General features: G+C 38.5%; 1 protein-coding gene across 2 annotated transcripts in view; it reads right to left on the minus strand.

Moving 5' to 3' along the window:
• Nucleotides 1-2,042: 2,042 nt before the first annotated feature.
• The window catches only part of LOC586814 (ATP-binding cassette sub-family C member 9), a 43,976-nt gene continuing 30,287 nt past the window's right edge, over nt 2,043-15,731 (minus strand). For both annotated transcript variants that reach the window (XM_031000218.1, XM_031000217.1), the window contains 9 exons: nt 15,109-15,304; nt 14,088-14,201; nt 13,284-13,395; nt 12,283-12,410; nt 11,574-11,761; nt 10,615-10,718; nt 10,061-10,194; nt 9,397-9,459; nt 2,043-2,811 (listed from right to left, as the gene is read on the minus strand). In XM_031000218.1, coding sequence (XP_030856078.1) covers nt 2,674-2,811; nt 9,397-9,459; nt 10,061-10,194; nt 10,615-10,718; nt 11,574-11,761; nt 12,283-12,410; nt 13,284-13,395; nt 14,088-14,201; nt 15,109-15,304 — 1,177 coding nt within the window. In that variant the 3' untranslated portion in view covers nt 2,043-2,673. The remainder of the gene's footprint in view (nt 2,812-9,396; nt 9,460-10,060; nt 10,195-10,614; nt 10,719-11,573; nt 11,762-12,282; nt 12,411-13,283; nt 13,396-14,087; nt 14,202-15,108; nt 15,305-15,731) is intronic.

The raw sequence follows: 15,731 nt of genomic DNA on the forward strand, positions 1-15,731 counted from the left end.
AAAGTGACGATTCGTGAATAAGCCTCCACTAAATATGTTCAGTTTCGTGCCAAGTAACCCCAAATAACCCCTGGGGTTGTTTCATCAACTAAAATTGATTTTGATTTTAAAAATCAAGTTTTAACCAAATTCAGTTTTATCTTAAAGTTTATATTGCTTGTGAGTTGTTTCATCAAATCAATTTTAAGCTAAAATCGATTTAGATTAATTTGAAGATCAATTGTAAGGCTTGATGAAACACCCCTTGAAGACAATTGGGCATTATGCATAACATAAATAAATCTTTTTTAAGGCCTCCAAAGATCATCGTCTTTGTTTATCCCCTTCTAAATTTTTAAGTTTTTTTTTTCTTTCAATAGATCTAAGGAGAAGGAAACATCGCAGGTTCCCTCATAATGAACAGTTGGATAATTAAATGGTTTTGTCAAATTTATACATCGTCTTTAATTTCATTCTTCATACTTAATACATTTTTAAAATATAGTACTATTTGTATCGGTACTCTAGTCGGGGCCTCCATCAAAATCACATTCAAATGTTACACTATACTTCCATTGTTTATAGGCATACATAGAAAAAGAAATACTAAAACCAAATTTAAACAAAGGAATATACCACAAGTAAACCGATAACTCGTTCTGTAAAAAAATGGAGAACAACATAATTAGGAAAAACTTTATAATTAATTTCAACAACTATCTCTTATCCACAAGTATATAAACATATATTTCACCAACTTGCATTTCAGAAGAAGAAAAAAATTAATTCTGAAAATATATTTATTCTCACCTTTAATGCACTACTTGAAGTACAGATTACATGACGTAACTAAGGATTAATATACACATCTTGGAAATATAAATGTACGTCAATGCACCATAAGTAAACTTCAAAGAACTTTAATTAAGCCGATCTTCTTAACCTTTAAATAATTCATATAAAAATATTTGTCAATTATTTGTCGATTATTGTGAAATCGGTTCGAAATAATGTGCCATCCGATAAATGCAGTCATTCATACAGTAAAGGTGTTAAAGTACAAGAAAGTGAATACTGAATAGTGTAGTTCTAAGTAAGATTGTTGGAAACAAATAACCGGTTGCTGACACCATGTTACGTGATTTAAAAGAAATCATTTGAAATCTTGGATGAAAACGTATAAAATCAGATCTTTTCAAAGATTGCATTAAATCGAACAAAATAATGACGGATTTTGAAAAGTTGAAATCACTATATAGGAACCTAATATTTGTAAATGAATCAATCGGCTGAGAAGTTTTAGGGACTAACTCTCCCATTTGGAAGTGATATACATTAATTTCAAGTTTTTCTACTTCGGGGAAGTACTCCAAACATATTTTGAAAAGCATGTCATAGGGGTCATAGGTCCTTCAAATGGACAAAAAGATCCTAGAACAAGTTATACCGTTTTGGGAAAAGTGATTAAAGTCAGTGTATGTGGCAGGCGCGGATCCACGAACCCATTTCTGCCGGCCCGGCTATGGCAACCCCTTTGTGTAAAAACTAGATAAACTCAGTTTATCAGAAAAACTGTGTTTATCAATGATAAACTGAGTTTATCAACTGATAAACTGAGTTTTTCTGATAAACTGAGTTTATCAACTGATAAACTCTGTTTATCTGATAAACTCTGTTTATCTGTTGATAAACTGAGTTTATCATTGATAAACTGAGTTTTTCTTGATAAACTGAGTTTATCAACTGATAAACTGAGTTTTTCTGATAAACTGTGTTTATCTGTTGATAAACTGAGTTTATCTGAGAAAAACAGAGTTTATCTGAGAAAAACAGAGTTTATCTAGTTTTTACACAAAGGGGTTGCCATAGCCGGGCCGGTAGAAATGGGTTCCTGGATCCGCGCCTGGTATGTGGTTGAATGAATAAAATGTTTTCCGTCAATTTGAAATTTACACATTGTGTAGTGATGAAAACTTTCGAAAATTCATAACTCTGTGTCCCATTTGCAGGCCAAAAAAATGAAAAGGTTAAATTCCAATGGCATTTGAAAGATAATACTATTTTAGAACTCCCCTTAAAAAAGGGGGGGGGGGGCTTGAAAATTTATAGAGGGACAATAACGACAATTAGTTGCCAAATCGACTTAGGAGCTATAGAGCCAATAAGTAATAATCTTGATTTTCAGACCATTGTACCGCATGGTCGTACGTTTTATGCTGCGCAAAGATTCAATCAGTTTAATTTTGGCCATTACAAGAAGTAGGTTATTGATGTAGACAAATCATTTACAGCTCATTTTATGTATGTTAGTTACCAAAGAAGAAAAGAGCCAGTCACTCACTCAATACTGACAATATTGTCTGACAGTGAAGTCTAGCAAGAAAACGGGTTTCCTTGCATAATTTGAATATTAGGACACTGCTAACGTTTAAATTTCACAGATAGGACATACGTGACTTATTCATAAATCCTGCTTGGCTGCAAAAGGGACATAGTATCTTTAATATTTGTCCGATTTAGGTCAAATTTTTATCAATCTCCTTCTCTGCTTTCTCTGCTTTCTCTGCTTTCTTTAAGAATATGTTGTTATTTTTCCTTTAAGGCGTATAATCAAATTCACACAGTAATTCATACTTTAAAGAAAGGATGAACTATGTGAAATATTGCAAGCCTACAACTTCAACTTCCCTTAAATTACTTTCCCGCTTTCACGAGCGAAGCGAAAATGCTGTCATCTCGCTGTAGGAGATCGTCTGGTGTATCGAATTCTGCCACACGACCGTCACTCAGCGTCAAGATCGCATCTGAGTTCAATATCGTCGCCACACGATGCTGAAGAAGGACAAGGATATTGGAAAGATTTGCAAATAGTATAATAGTCCGGCAGCCAAATCCAGATTATTGGCCTAACCTTGTTTTAGGGTCTATAGTTTTTTTTTCAATGGATTTTGATAGCCTAGACCTTCTATTTCAAGAATCCGATTGCTGACACTCTGTCAGCCTTGAGCAATTTAAAATATATGACGTCATACAAAATGGCCGCCAAAGTACATGATTTTTCTCTAAAAATGAATAATAAATATATAATAAAGATTTTTCTACAATTTTGGGCAGCCGAATGTCTGCATCTCTCTAGGACCATCACTAACAAAATTAAGTTGTGATGTTGCATAGCCATAGATGACCAGCTAATTTGCATATTTTGAAATAGCGCCCTCTATAAACATATCAATTTGCATAAAATATGTGTGTCTGCCAAATGCCAATTTCCTAAAGCTATGTAACGTTAAAATCATATCAAATGCGTTGTATGCAACAATTACGGCTATGCTGCTTTCATTTTTCATCTTGTTTGGTATAAATTTAGATACATATGTCAAGAAACAAATAGGCCTATGAAAGAATTATTTTTCATCAAATCGATGAGAAGTGGTTTTACGGCACACATTATTGATAGGCTTTATTTAGACCAGCATTGCTCCAACGTCAGTGAATGAGGATAAAGCAGTTGATATCGGTACTAGACAGATGCATGAGCTTGAAAAGAAATTACCTGGTGAATTAAATGACACAATTTCCAGGAAAGTTCAAACCATGGCAGCCATGAAGAAGCCAATAATTGTTGGGGGTACGAAATTCTATGAAAAGTTGATCTACTCCAGAGTAATACATGTAGGGCTGCAGGAAATTTCAAGAGATGTCAATGTCAAGGACATTTTGTCATAAGAGCTTTCATCAGTCCAAACAGCACCCTGTAATGATTCTGGAATCGTGCACTCCCAATTACGCCACAGGCGGACTTATATAATTTGACAAAAGTTGAGATGTCAGCCAGGCATATAAGACACTGGAACAACCATGTGCAGGTTATTGATGGTTGTGCCATACTGTGGATTAAAATCTGATGTTTGCTTGGTGTTAGACAGATACAATAGTATCTAGAAGTCATGACGGGTCAAGAGTCTTCCAACTGAGTCCCGCATCACTGCTGCCCTCAAAGAAACTATCTCTCACTGTTCGTCGTCGTCGTTGTTGTCCTATAGGTCATGGCTGACCCTTAGTGACCCGTGTGATGAGAGCTTTCGATCGGCATCTATCTCCTGCCATCCGGTAGTCAGAGTGTATTTAGTATTTAGAGGGTGGCTAGTGATTTCCCTAAGACCGTCACTCCATCTGAGCTGTTACGTGTTCCTTCAAAGGGACCTTGAATGATATTTGTTCAAGGTTGTCTCCTGATCTTCTGCTAATGTGAGCAAACTAGTACAGCTTTTACTTATCGATCCTGTTAGCTAGTGGCGGTTGATCTCCGATGATGGACATTATATGTTCATTGGTGATGTGATCTATCCATGATATCCCAAGTAGCTTCCTACAACATCACATTTTGAAGGCTGATATTGCTCCCCTGTCTGCCTTTCCTAATACCCATAAGTTCCTACTTGGAAAACCAATGCCTTCATTACACAGATCCTGGGGGCCAGGGTGGGGTTCATTCCCTTCCAATCATTTGAAGGTATTGAGGCCTGCCTCAGGGCCCGAGATGGGGTCTAAAGGACAAGCCCCCGGAAGCTCAGGGGATTTAGGCATTTAATTACGGTCAGATGAGCATATTTTGATAACTCATTTCACCTCAGGTCACTATTCCTTTCTTTCTTTCTATTTCTCTTTAACAGTCTTGATCAAAATATTGAGGGGGGGGGGGCTCGAGTCCCCTGAGCCCCGCCGTTCCGCGGACCCTGACATGTAGGCTTCTATTTTCCTGACTGTGAGAAAGTGAGAAAAAAAATCCCTGAAAATTATGTCATTTCAACAACATTTGTGAATCACTGGTATCGAATAAGAACAAAAAACAATTCGAATTTTATTAAGGGGTCAACTGCCCCCAAGTCGGCGTCGGCGTATCTTAGGTTGGTAATTGTTCGTCCACCAACAGAAACTTGACTATCAAACACATCAAAAGCCTTTCTGATGATGAATTCAGCATAGATGTTGAAAAGGTAAAGTGATAGGATGCAGCCTTGACGGATTACTTGACCAATAGTGAACCATTCGGTGTCGACAATCCCTGTTCTTACTGATGCTTCTTGGTCTTCGTAGAGCGACTGGTGAGTTGAATAATATGTGCTGGAAGCCCATCTCGCTCATAATCTTCCATAGGCATTAATGTTGTACACAGTCAAAAGCATTGGAATAATCAATAAAGCTAGGTAGATAGGTTGTTGGAATTCTTTACTTTTCTCCGTCAAATTTCTGAGATTACCAATTTGGTTTTTTGTTCCTCTTCCTTGACTGAACCCTGCTTGTTTTGGTGGTTATTACTTTTCTAGGTGGTTTCTAATTCTTTCAGCAATCAAGTGAAGAAGAATCTATACTGGCATGCGGAATAAGAGAAATAGTGCGGGTGTTGGCACATTCATGTGTAACATCTTTCTTCGGGAGTGGGAGAAAAACAGCTCTTTTCCAGTCTTGTGGCCGTATTCTCTGTCTCCCTATTTTGTTACACAGCTTATGCATGACCTTTACGCCCTCCTCTCCACTTTCTTTGAAAAGCTTCGCAGGGATGTTTCGATACCAGGTGCTTTCCATGTTTCAGATGATTTATTGCTTCCTTCACTCCATTTTGTAAGATGTCAGGTTTAAGCATGGGCTCGTCCTCGACGCTTACTCCTTCCTGAGTAATAACTTCTTCAGTTTATTTTGCAGCATACGGTTTTTCACAATGCTCCTTCCACCTTGCCTTATATCTTCATCCTCTGTTAAAATGTTCCCATTTTCATCCTTCAAGACATTTAGTTTGGGCGTATTTCTTGGTCAATGACTTGATGTTTTTAAACATGTCTCTTGTGTTTTTGACTTCACTATTCTTTTCACTGTTAGTGACAGTGACAATAAACTACAGTTGATTGACACCATATATGCGCGAGTCTGCAGAATGATGAGGTGTCCAGAAATAGGCAAAATAGGCCTCCTTCAGTCTGTACAGACCATGGGTGTGAATGCTAACTGTCTGTCCTGCTGGAACAGCACTGTCTGTGGCTGAACAGACCGATGCGTTAGTGGCAGTCTTTGTCACACAAGTCGCACTTATAGATTGTCTCTGTGCCGTGAGTAGCAGCGTTCTTTCTGCGAGTCCACTTCTCTTCCGCTGCACTCTTCAGTTGGTCTTCCCCTACCTGCAGCCGCACTGTCAGGGTACTTCTCCAGCTCGAGTGGTCGGTGGCGAGTTCCTCCCAATGTTCTGTGTTAACCTTCAGAACCTTCAAATCCCTCTTGACATCTCTGAAGCGCAGTTGAGGGCGGCCAGTGTCTCTCTTGCCAGTTGCCAGCTGACCTTATAGGATGTCCTTTGGGATACGGCCATCCTCCATACGATGGACATGACCTAGAAAGTGGAGTCTGTGTTGTCTGAGGAGGGTAAACATGCTTTGAAGGCCGGCACAAGATAGGACTTCGATGTTCGGCACTTTGTCCTTCCATGAGATGCCGCGGCGGATACATCTCAAATGGAAGGCATTCAGTCTCTTCTCTTGCTTGGCATAGCTCGTCAATGTCTCACTCCCGTACAGCAGTGTGCTGAGGACGCAAGCATTGTACACTGCCATCTTTGTCTTGACAGAGAGTTTGGTGTTACCCCACAACAGTGTGGTGAGGCGAGCGAGTGTTGTTGCTGCCTTTCCTATTCTCTTGTTGAGCTCTGCGTACAGGAAGAGGTTGCTGAAAAGGTACGTGAACTAGTTCAAAGCTTTCAGCTCGTAGTCATTAATGGTGATGGATGGTGGCGCTTCTACACCCTGTCCCAGGACGTTCGTCTTCTTCAGACTGATAGTCAGCCCAAAGTCCTTGCAGGCATTGGAGAAACTGTCCATGAGGGTCTGGAGCTCCTGCTCCGTATGGGTTGCGACAGCAGCATTATCTGCAAGCAGCATGTTTCTGATCAGAACCTCCCGTACTTTTGTTTTGGCTTTGAGACGGGCAAGGTTGAACAGGCTGCCGTCTGATCTAGTGTTTAGGTGGATCCCCTCTGTTGCTAAGCCGTAGGCAGGAGTAAGGCAAAGAAGATCCCAAAGAGAGTCGGAGCAAGGACGCAGCCTTGTTTGACTCCGCTGCGGATGTCAAATGGCTCTGACGTGCTGCCGTTACATTGCACTGTCCCCTTCGTGCCTGTATGGAAGGACTCGATGAGGCTCTGAAGCTTCGGGGGCATATCTTTGGAAGGATCTTAAATAAGCCCTCTTTGCTGGTCATTACCGGTCAAGATGAGGTTCCTGTTGAAGTGATACCAGGCAGCGATGTCATGCCAAGGAAAGATCTGTCCACAACGTATGAAGAAGCAGGCAACATCATAGTACAGCAAGCAATTCGAATTGATGTTAATGAGAAGAGGTATGTTATGGTCCTGGTGGATGACACAGACGTGTACGTACTAATTTTGCATCAATATCTTCATGACAGACTTATAAAACGCCAATGAACATGGAGTCGCCCACCAAAGAGCGAACTGTTATTGATATTCCTGCCACTGTAGACAAGTTAGGAGATATCATTCCATCGATGATAGCAGGACATGCATTGACGGGATGCGACACTGTTGGGGGCATACTTTGGCATTGGAAAGGGTGAAATGCTGAAAGTTATGAAGCAGAAGATTCGACTCCCTTTGGACTCAGTTGGCAATGTTGGTGCAGCATGGTCATATGTCATCACGCAATCTACTCGATTCTTTGCTTCATGTTATGAACAGTCAACAGCAAACTCAATGTCAAAGGCTCGTATAAATGTGTGGCTATATATCAAGGGTACGAAGAACCTTGCCCCACTACCTCAAACTACTGAAACGTTTTTGTAGAAAATGTTCAGAGAGCTTATCTGCACAATGTCTGTGGAAGCACGCCTTACAGTCACGACCTCACTTTGAACACATTTGTTTTGAACATTTTTGCAAAATTAAGTGTTAAATTACACCGTCTCAGCATGGAATATTTTAGGGTTCCCAACACTTTAGACGGCCTTTAAACGATTTGTTTTAAGATTGTGAAGCAAACTTAAAACCAGATATAGTCCTTTGTACGTATAGATAGTTCGTAAAATTTTTCGGTTCACATACAAAAATCTATTACCTCAAAATACAAATCTAGTTTCTTAACGCTGTCACTAAAAACGGGCATTTATCACCATATGCCACCTCATATATATGGGACATGGGCATGAAATTCAAGCGTGTTTTCTCTGATCATAAAATTACAAAAAAATAACAACTGTGCGGCACAATTTTTCCTCAATATATCCAATGTATCTGACTCATGACATATGATAATGTATGTTAGAAATTGCCATTTGACCATCATTTTGAACTATGCAAGTTAACGAGTCTACAGAGGGCGCCATTCCGAATTATGCAAATTTACATGTCATTTGTGATCATACAACATTGTAATTTTTATTTAGTGATGATCCTAGAAAAAAAATCAAGATATTTGACAGTCATTTTATGTAGAAAAATGCTGTTAACACTTTTTAAATCAATAATTTTGGTTAAAAGGGGGATTTTGGCGGCCATTTTGTGTGACGTCACATATCTCAAATTGCTCAATGCTGACAGAGTGTCAGCAATCGAATTCTTCAAATTGATGGTCTAAGGAACTATAATCCGAAGAAAAAAAAACTATAGACCCTAAAACAAGGTATATCGAGATGGCTGCCGGACTATAATTACATTAAATTGCTGCTTGTTTATCCCAAGTCATACAGGTTAACTGACTCTCTGTGACATGTGAGATATTATACAAATTAAATTAGGTCTGTTGGCCTGGATTCGATCCGGAGTCGATCTCGCGATGGACTGACCTGGGTATTGTACATGATCATTCACACGGTAAAACGCCTCCAAACCGATCGATACTGATCTTGGAGATTTTTGGTAATTGCTTTTATTGTTTTCGGTCTGGTGTGGGCGTGAATAGAATATTACTAGGTAATAATTAAATGGATGAGATTTCAGTAAATAGAACAACGTCAGAAGTATATCTCTATATTACAATATTCAATTGAGACCTGGGCCCCCGTCTTAACAAAGAGTTGATATCAATCGCAACTATGTACAAAAAGAGATGGGAGACTGCAAACTTGCATTGATTGGAGGACTTTCGATTGATTTGCATCAATCGTAACTTTGTAAGACGGGCCCTGACCTACAGAGTTCCTTGAGGTTTTATTTCATGTCATTTTTTAAATGCACAAAATATGCGTGACATAATTTCTATTTAAAAAAAATATCAAATTAGGTTTCATGTATGCGGGTGAATAATTTGAGGCTACACACATGGAGTGAAAGACGATTTTCTTCACAAATGCAGATGTCTTAAATTTCATTTCAAGACAAGTACAGTTTGACAGACCCACGCCAGTTTTGTCACTTACTGCAATGGTTAGAACTGTCCTGTCCTGGAAGATTTCAGCCACTACGTCTTGCAGAATCAAATCCTGTTAACATTAAAGCGATAATATTTATGACATATGCATGAATTCTCATATCGCTAGCTTGTCTGATCTGCAATGAATATTATTTTGGCCAGAAAATCACTCATTACACTCTACCCCTACCCTCCCCCACTCCCTTCCACAGATTTGGTCAGACCTCCTCCCTTCATCATTTTGATTTTGTAACGTAACATAGCGTAACATACTGTAATTGTGTACTGAATAATATTGTGTACTTGTGGTGCTGTAGTCCCGGCTTTATTTCTTGTATAAGGACATTGCTTCACTTAATGGCTGCTGGAACAACAGCACCACTGCGCCTAGAAACAATGTATTAGGCGCGTTATAAATGTGGTCTATTATTAGTATTACTATCATCATCGAAGGCCTAGCGACGAGCTTGTTATTATGACCCTTTTATTCCGAGTCTGGATAGAAGATTGAACTTATAGGTACAACCATTTTCTATGTTTTCCCCTTCTCTGATTTTACTTCGTGTCCTTCATGCTTCATGACTTGTACCTCTCTTGATTCATGTAACTTAATTGTACTGTATAAATCAAGTAAATCTCATGTTCCATGAATCAAATGAATAAAAAAATACCGTTTCTTGGTCGATGGAAGCGGTCGCCTCATCCATGACAATAATCTTTGAATGTCTGAGAAAAGCTCTGGCGAGGCAGAAGAGCTGACGCTGACCAACACTGAAGTTTTCTCCTCCTTCGGTCACTTCATAATCTGATCAACGAAGGTGGGAATCAAATTACATCAAGGTATTTAGAGGAATAGAATGATTGTGCAGAACAGTCAATAACTAGGACAATAGCATAATCAAGATTTGTTCTTATTTTTAAGTAGATTGGTAAAAGAGAAAATACGATGTGATACTTTATATAAAACAAAAAAGGAAATTACGAAATTATCAAAGGTACTCTGTAGTAGGAATTACGCCATACAGAATGTTGTCGCCAAATTTCGCAGACATTGCAAGAGCCCTGCAATTATTGCTTCACAAGAATACGAAGACAATGACTTTTCGAAAAATTGCGAATCCTATATGACCTGAATAATGGGTAATTTAAATTGACTTGAGTTGAAACGAGATAATAAGTGCAGTAGTGAATCATTCAAAATTATAATTGTTTAAAAAAAAGTTACCCAATCCTGCATCAATATTGGAAACGACTTCCCTCAGCTGAGCTACATCGAGCGCTTCCCATAATTCCTTGTCCGTTTTTGTACCAATCGGGTCCAGGTTGTACCTAAAAGACAAAGAAATATATCATTATCATCACCATCATCATCACCACCACCATCATCATCATCACCGTCATCATCATCATCATCATCGCCATAATCATAATCACCATCATCATCATCATCACCATCATCAGCACCACAACCACCATCACTCACATCACCATCATCATTATCATCATCACCACAACCACTACCCTTAAATGTAAACTCCAGTTCTGGTAAAAAAAAGAAAATTAATTCTCACAGAATCAAACGAAACTTACACTGAATGTTCAAGATTACAAATAAATGACATGTGCCAAACAATTTTGGAAGAAAATGTATACTGACTGGGTAATGAGCATAGAAAGACAGGGAAATCAAAGTAGTACTAGCCCCGACACCATGTGTGTTGTCCCATATATAGCTTTCTGTGTACAGTGCTTGTTACTTTACCTCGGTCAAATTTATTATGATTTTGATGACTCCAGAACCTTGCAATGCACACCAATACTTACATGCTACATGATCAACTGATTCTGATCCTTTCCACACCTTTTCTTTCACAATGCAATCGCATTACCAGTACTAAAGTTTATCTTTAACTTCACCATTACAATTAACATCATTAACATCACCACCACCACCACAACAACAACCACCATTACCATCATCATCATTATCATCATTATCATCGTCATCACCACCACCACCAACACCAACATTACCACTACCATCACCACAATCGCCATCATTATCATCATTTACCACCACCACTACTACCACCACCGCCACAATCACCATTACCATCGTCATCATCACCACAGCCACCATCTCCACCACTATCACCACTACCACTATCATCATCATGAATATACCTGATGGTTCCCGTGAAGAGGATGGCATCTTGGGGGATGATGGAGAGTCGTTGACGGAGCGTACGGAGCGGAACTGCAGCAATATCAATACCGTCAATTAAAATTCTACCCTTGAATGTATCTATCATACGGAACAGAGCTAGTGTCAGTGACGATTTGCCGCTCCCTGTTCGGCCGCAGATGCCAATCTGAAATAGAAGAAATAAGGAAAATGACGATTATATATGATAATTCGACTGTGAAGTATAAGAGAAGAGAGAGAGTGATGACATTACAAATGCTTTAAAGATGAACCAAGATTTCAACAACTACATAAAAAGCAATTAAAACTTATTTTACAAGCCTTTCCAAACAAAATACCACAGGGTACAATACTTGCTTTCATTACAGTCTCATCCATCAGAAATAAAACAGGTAAAAATGGGATTCCATTTAAAACTAAAACCTCAACGACATATCATATCAGGCCATAATATGTACAGCGATTTAATTTGACTAATTTCCTTTTAAAAATGCAAGGGTAAATATTCAATCCCAGAGTAAATTTAGCATTCTAAATAAATTGAGGAAAATGTCGAATAACAAATCATAATGAATTGAATCTTAAGTTGGTTATATAGGCCAAAACATATCTAATTTTTTTTAAACTGAGGGACAAAATCATAATTGCATGCTAGGAAGGAAAGACAAGCATTATATCATTCCTAACCTTTTCCTGAGAGCATACGTTGAGTGACACTTCACGTAATACTGGATCTAGGTCGGGTGAATATCTCACACTGATATCATCAAATTGAATCTCACCACGAGCCGGCCAATCAGGAGGGGGCTCAAGACCTGTCCAAAGATGTCAAAAGAGTTTGAAATGTTGATATTTTTGTTTTGTTATGAATACTGCCGTCATACAAATAAATCAAACTCTTTAAAAATATATGTTTTAAAAAAAAAAGAAGTTTTCTAAGCTTTGATATTACTTGCTGATCATTGTATTTAAAGCCCCACTGCACTACTTATATCTACTTGCGCCCTCTATATAGCAAACAATGCCTAATCGGTGCCTGTTGGTCCCCCATGATCCTCAGTTTCTTGTGTTAATTGAGAGCTGATTTGATGAGATAACCACCGGTCAATGACCTTGCAGGGAGGTCTAAACCCTGGCCAAACTAGTGCAGATGGGCTTTAAGGCAACTGCATTTTTAAGTTCGTTTGAAGGTTGTAATACAACGTTGAGTAGGTATAGGCCACACAGAGCTTCACGATAAATTCCTCCTCCGTGACCCCTCACCCATCCGCCCACATCCCTTCTCCGCCTGGTGAGGATTATGCCCCTTTTGTCAATTGACGGATAAGCCACACAAGTATTACAGTATGATAATTCTCATAATTATGAAATATTGATTTCACCAAACAGAAGCATCATTTTAATGTAATAAAATGTTTGAGAAGGGAGTGTAAGTACACTAAGAAAGAGATGCTAAGTCATTGACCTCATCAATACTAAACTTCGGGCGTTCCCATGACCATATTTCATTAAAAATTGAAATTATCATTGCGTCGTGACCTTTTGTCGTCCCCCTCTTCTTGGTATCTTCACATTTAAAATTACTAATAACACTTTTACTACAAAAATAATTGGTAACTATTATAGCTTTGGCAAGATAATACCTTATACCTCTATTTGTATATCATATGACCGGAAGGACTACCTACCATCATAATCTTCAGTTGGTACCTCCGCGTAGAAACGAAGACGTTCTACTGCGTTCATCTGCAGCTCCAGATCTGAGCACTGACGAACTACAAAGTTCATATACAGTGAAACCTATGAGATTAGAGAGAGAGAGAGAGGGGGGGGGAGAAACGGAAAGTTTATTGCTTAACGTGCTAAAATTGCTTTGTTAAAGATCACTCAACAAATGTAAACATTAAAAAAAAAATCTCTAATCACATGATGGCAAACGTAATTTCCTGTACAAATCGCACTGAATTAGAAACGTTATTTAGGTGAAAGGTAAAATACGCTTAAGATCATAATGGTGGATTTGTGCCCTCATACTTTTTCCCTTCTTCCTTTCAGTTATGAAGAGGGAAAGGTTAAAATCATGCAATCAATTTACACAGCAAACAATCGTGAAAATTTGAAATGAAATATGAAGAATATATATATATAGAAAAAATATAATTTTACATGCATCCTTAAATTTCATAACAATTCTGATCCTTTCGGTAATCAAAACTCTTTACTCTTATCATGCCATAGAGCTAATCCCCATTGTGCCAAGCCCCAAATCCCCCCGTGCCAGGTTGTTTTGGGGATAATTTGATTAACGCGATGGTTCTATGAATAGCGGGTGCAAAATACACAGCACAGTCCAATGAGCATGAACAATAACTGCTATTACGAATGCTGCATTGCACGCACATGGCACTCAAGCGATAGCTCTCTCGCGTGTACAAAGCACTATAACGATAGCGTGCATGCAGCCTTATGGCAGGCTATGAGTCGAGTCTTACCTCTAATGAATATGTAATAGCCAGACCGACAAGACTAGCGTCAATACCCAAATAGGCAGCTCCGAGCAAGACGCACAAACTCGCTGAAAATACCACGAAATCACCAAGATAATCCTGCAAAAAGTAAATAATATATTTCTCAAATAAAATTTGCACTAATCTGCAGATGGACGAATGTGATGTTGGATGTTGGATACTAAAATGCAAGGTTCATTTAATGAGACAAAAATAAGAAGTGTCAAATTGACATTGCAATGAATTTAATCAATGAAATTGGACAAATAAACGTTTTGGGAAATTTGGAGTTCCTCGATGCCTGTAAATATTCAAATCAAAATTCAAAGTTACAAGAAGGCTATTAATCAATGGACTTACGAGACTATTAATTTATTGTAAGTAAATATCAACCAATTACCCCTATTTACAGGGAAGTAAAACAGCTGAAACCAACTTGATACGAAGCATAGGCCTAACCCATTTAAATAGTCAGTATAATTTTAATTGATAAAATGGAGAGCTTGGATACATGTCAAGAGAAGGATACATATCAAGAGAAGGACCTATTAAAAGAGCATTATTCTGTACTTGAGAGTGATAACATAAGGATTGGTACAACTTGGTCCAATTACGACAGGTGCACACATTTCAGCCTTAAGCTTGAACCAAGCGAAGGCTGTCACACAGCGCGGCATCTATGTCTCGCTCCAACTATAATAATAATAATAATAATAATAATCTAATAAAGTCCACTCCAAATTTTATTATTAAGTTAAACCGAAAATGGAAATTCTTTTTGCCCAGTTGATCGTGATCCCGGCAGCCACTGAGCAGCGCCAGATCGACGTTGCTCTATCCCTTATTGTTGAACGCCAAACAAGGTATCAGCAACTCCCGTCTTTTAACGTCTTTTTGTATGACGCGGCCGGGGTTCGAACCCACGACCTCCCGGTTATGAGGCGGACGCTCTACTGACTGAGCCAGGCGGGACAAACAGTATCACATATTTATTTAAAAATCATACCAGTCTGAGAGCGACCCATCTCATCGATGTGAGGAGATAGAGGAAGACGGTATTGTTGACGTTGATGCGCTCCATTATTGTCTTGAAGAACCTTTTCTCATCCTTGTATGCTCTTATCGTGGACAGACCGCCTAGGGTTTCTGAGAAGTGGGCAAAGACCGGGGAGCGAGAGACACTCTCTGCCCGCTGCAACTCCCTATAGGATAAGACAAATCATCCAGTTATAAAATCATATCGTTTATTCTTTTATAATTGTTTATAACAATGTCTGACAAGGCGATTGAAATACGTGATATACAATCAATCGTTTTTAAATGTGCGTTTTATTTCCCTAACGGTTAAGTCCTTGTTTGCTAGTCGGTATATTCATTTTTCGCGTTTCAATAATACATCACTTTAAGTGAGACAATCCAAACAAGAATTAAAAAGGTGAATCGAGCTGAATGAAAAATCTCATTTCAAATGATAATATTTACGGTAAAAACATTCTCACACATTAAAAAAGCTCAGTGACCAAAAGGAAATAGTAAAACAGTAAAACGGAATTAATATTTTATGTACAAAAAAAATAAGATTTTTCCTGCAAAATATTTTTTGAACAATAATTTCCTAGAAACGAAGCA

Source organism: Strongylocentrotus purpuratus, unplaced genomic scaffold (genome assembly GCF_000002235.5).
Source record: "Strongylocentrotus purpuratus isolate Spur 01 unplaced genomic scaffold, Spur_5.0 spur5_scaffold_6, whole genome shotgun sequence".
In the NCBI taxonomy this organism is placed as follows: Eukaryota; Metazoa; Echinodermata; class Echinoidea; order Camarodonta; family Strongylocentrotidae; genus Strongylocentrotus; species Strongylocentrotus purpuratus.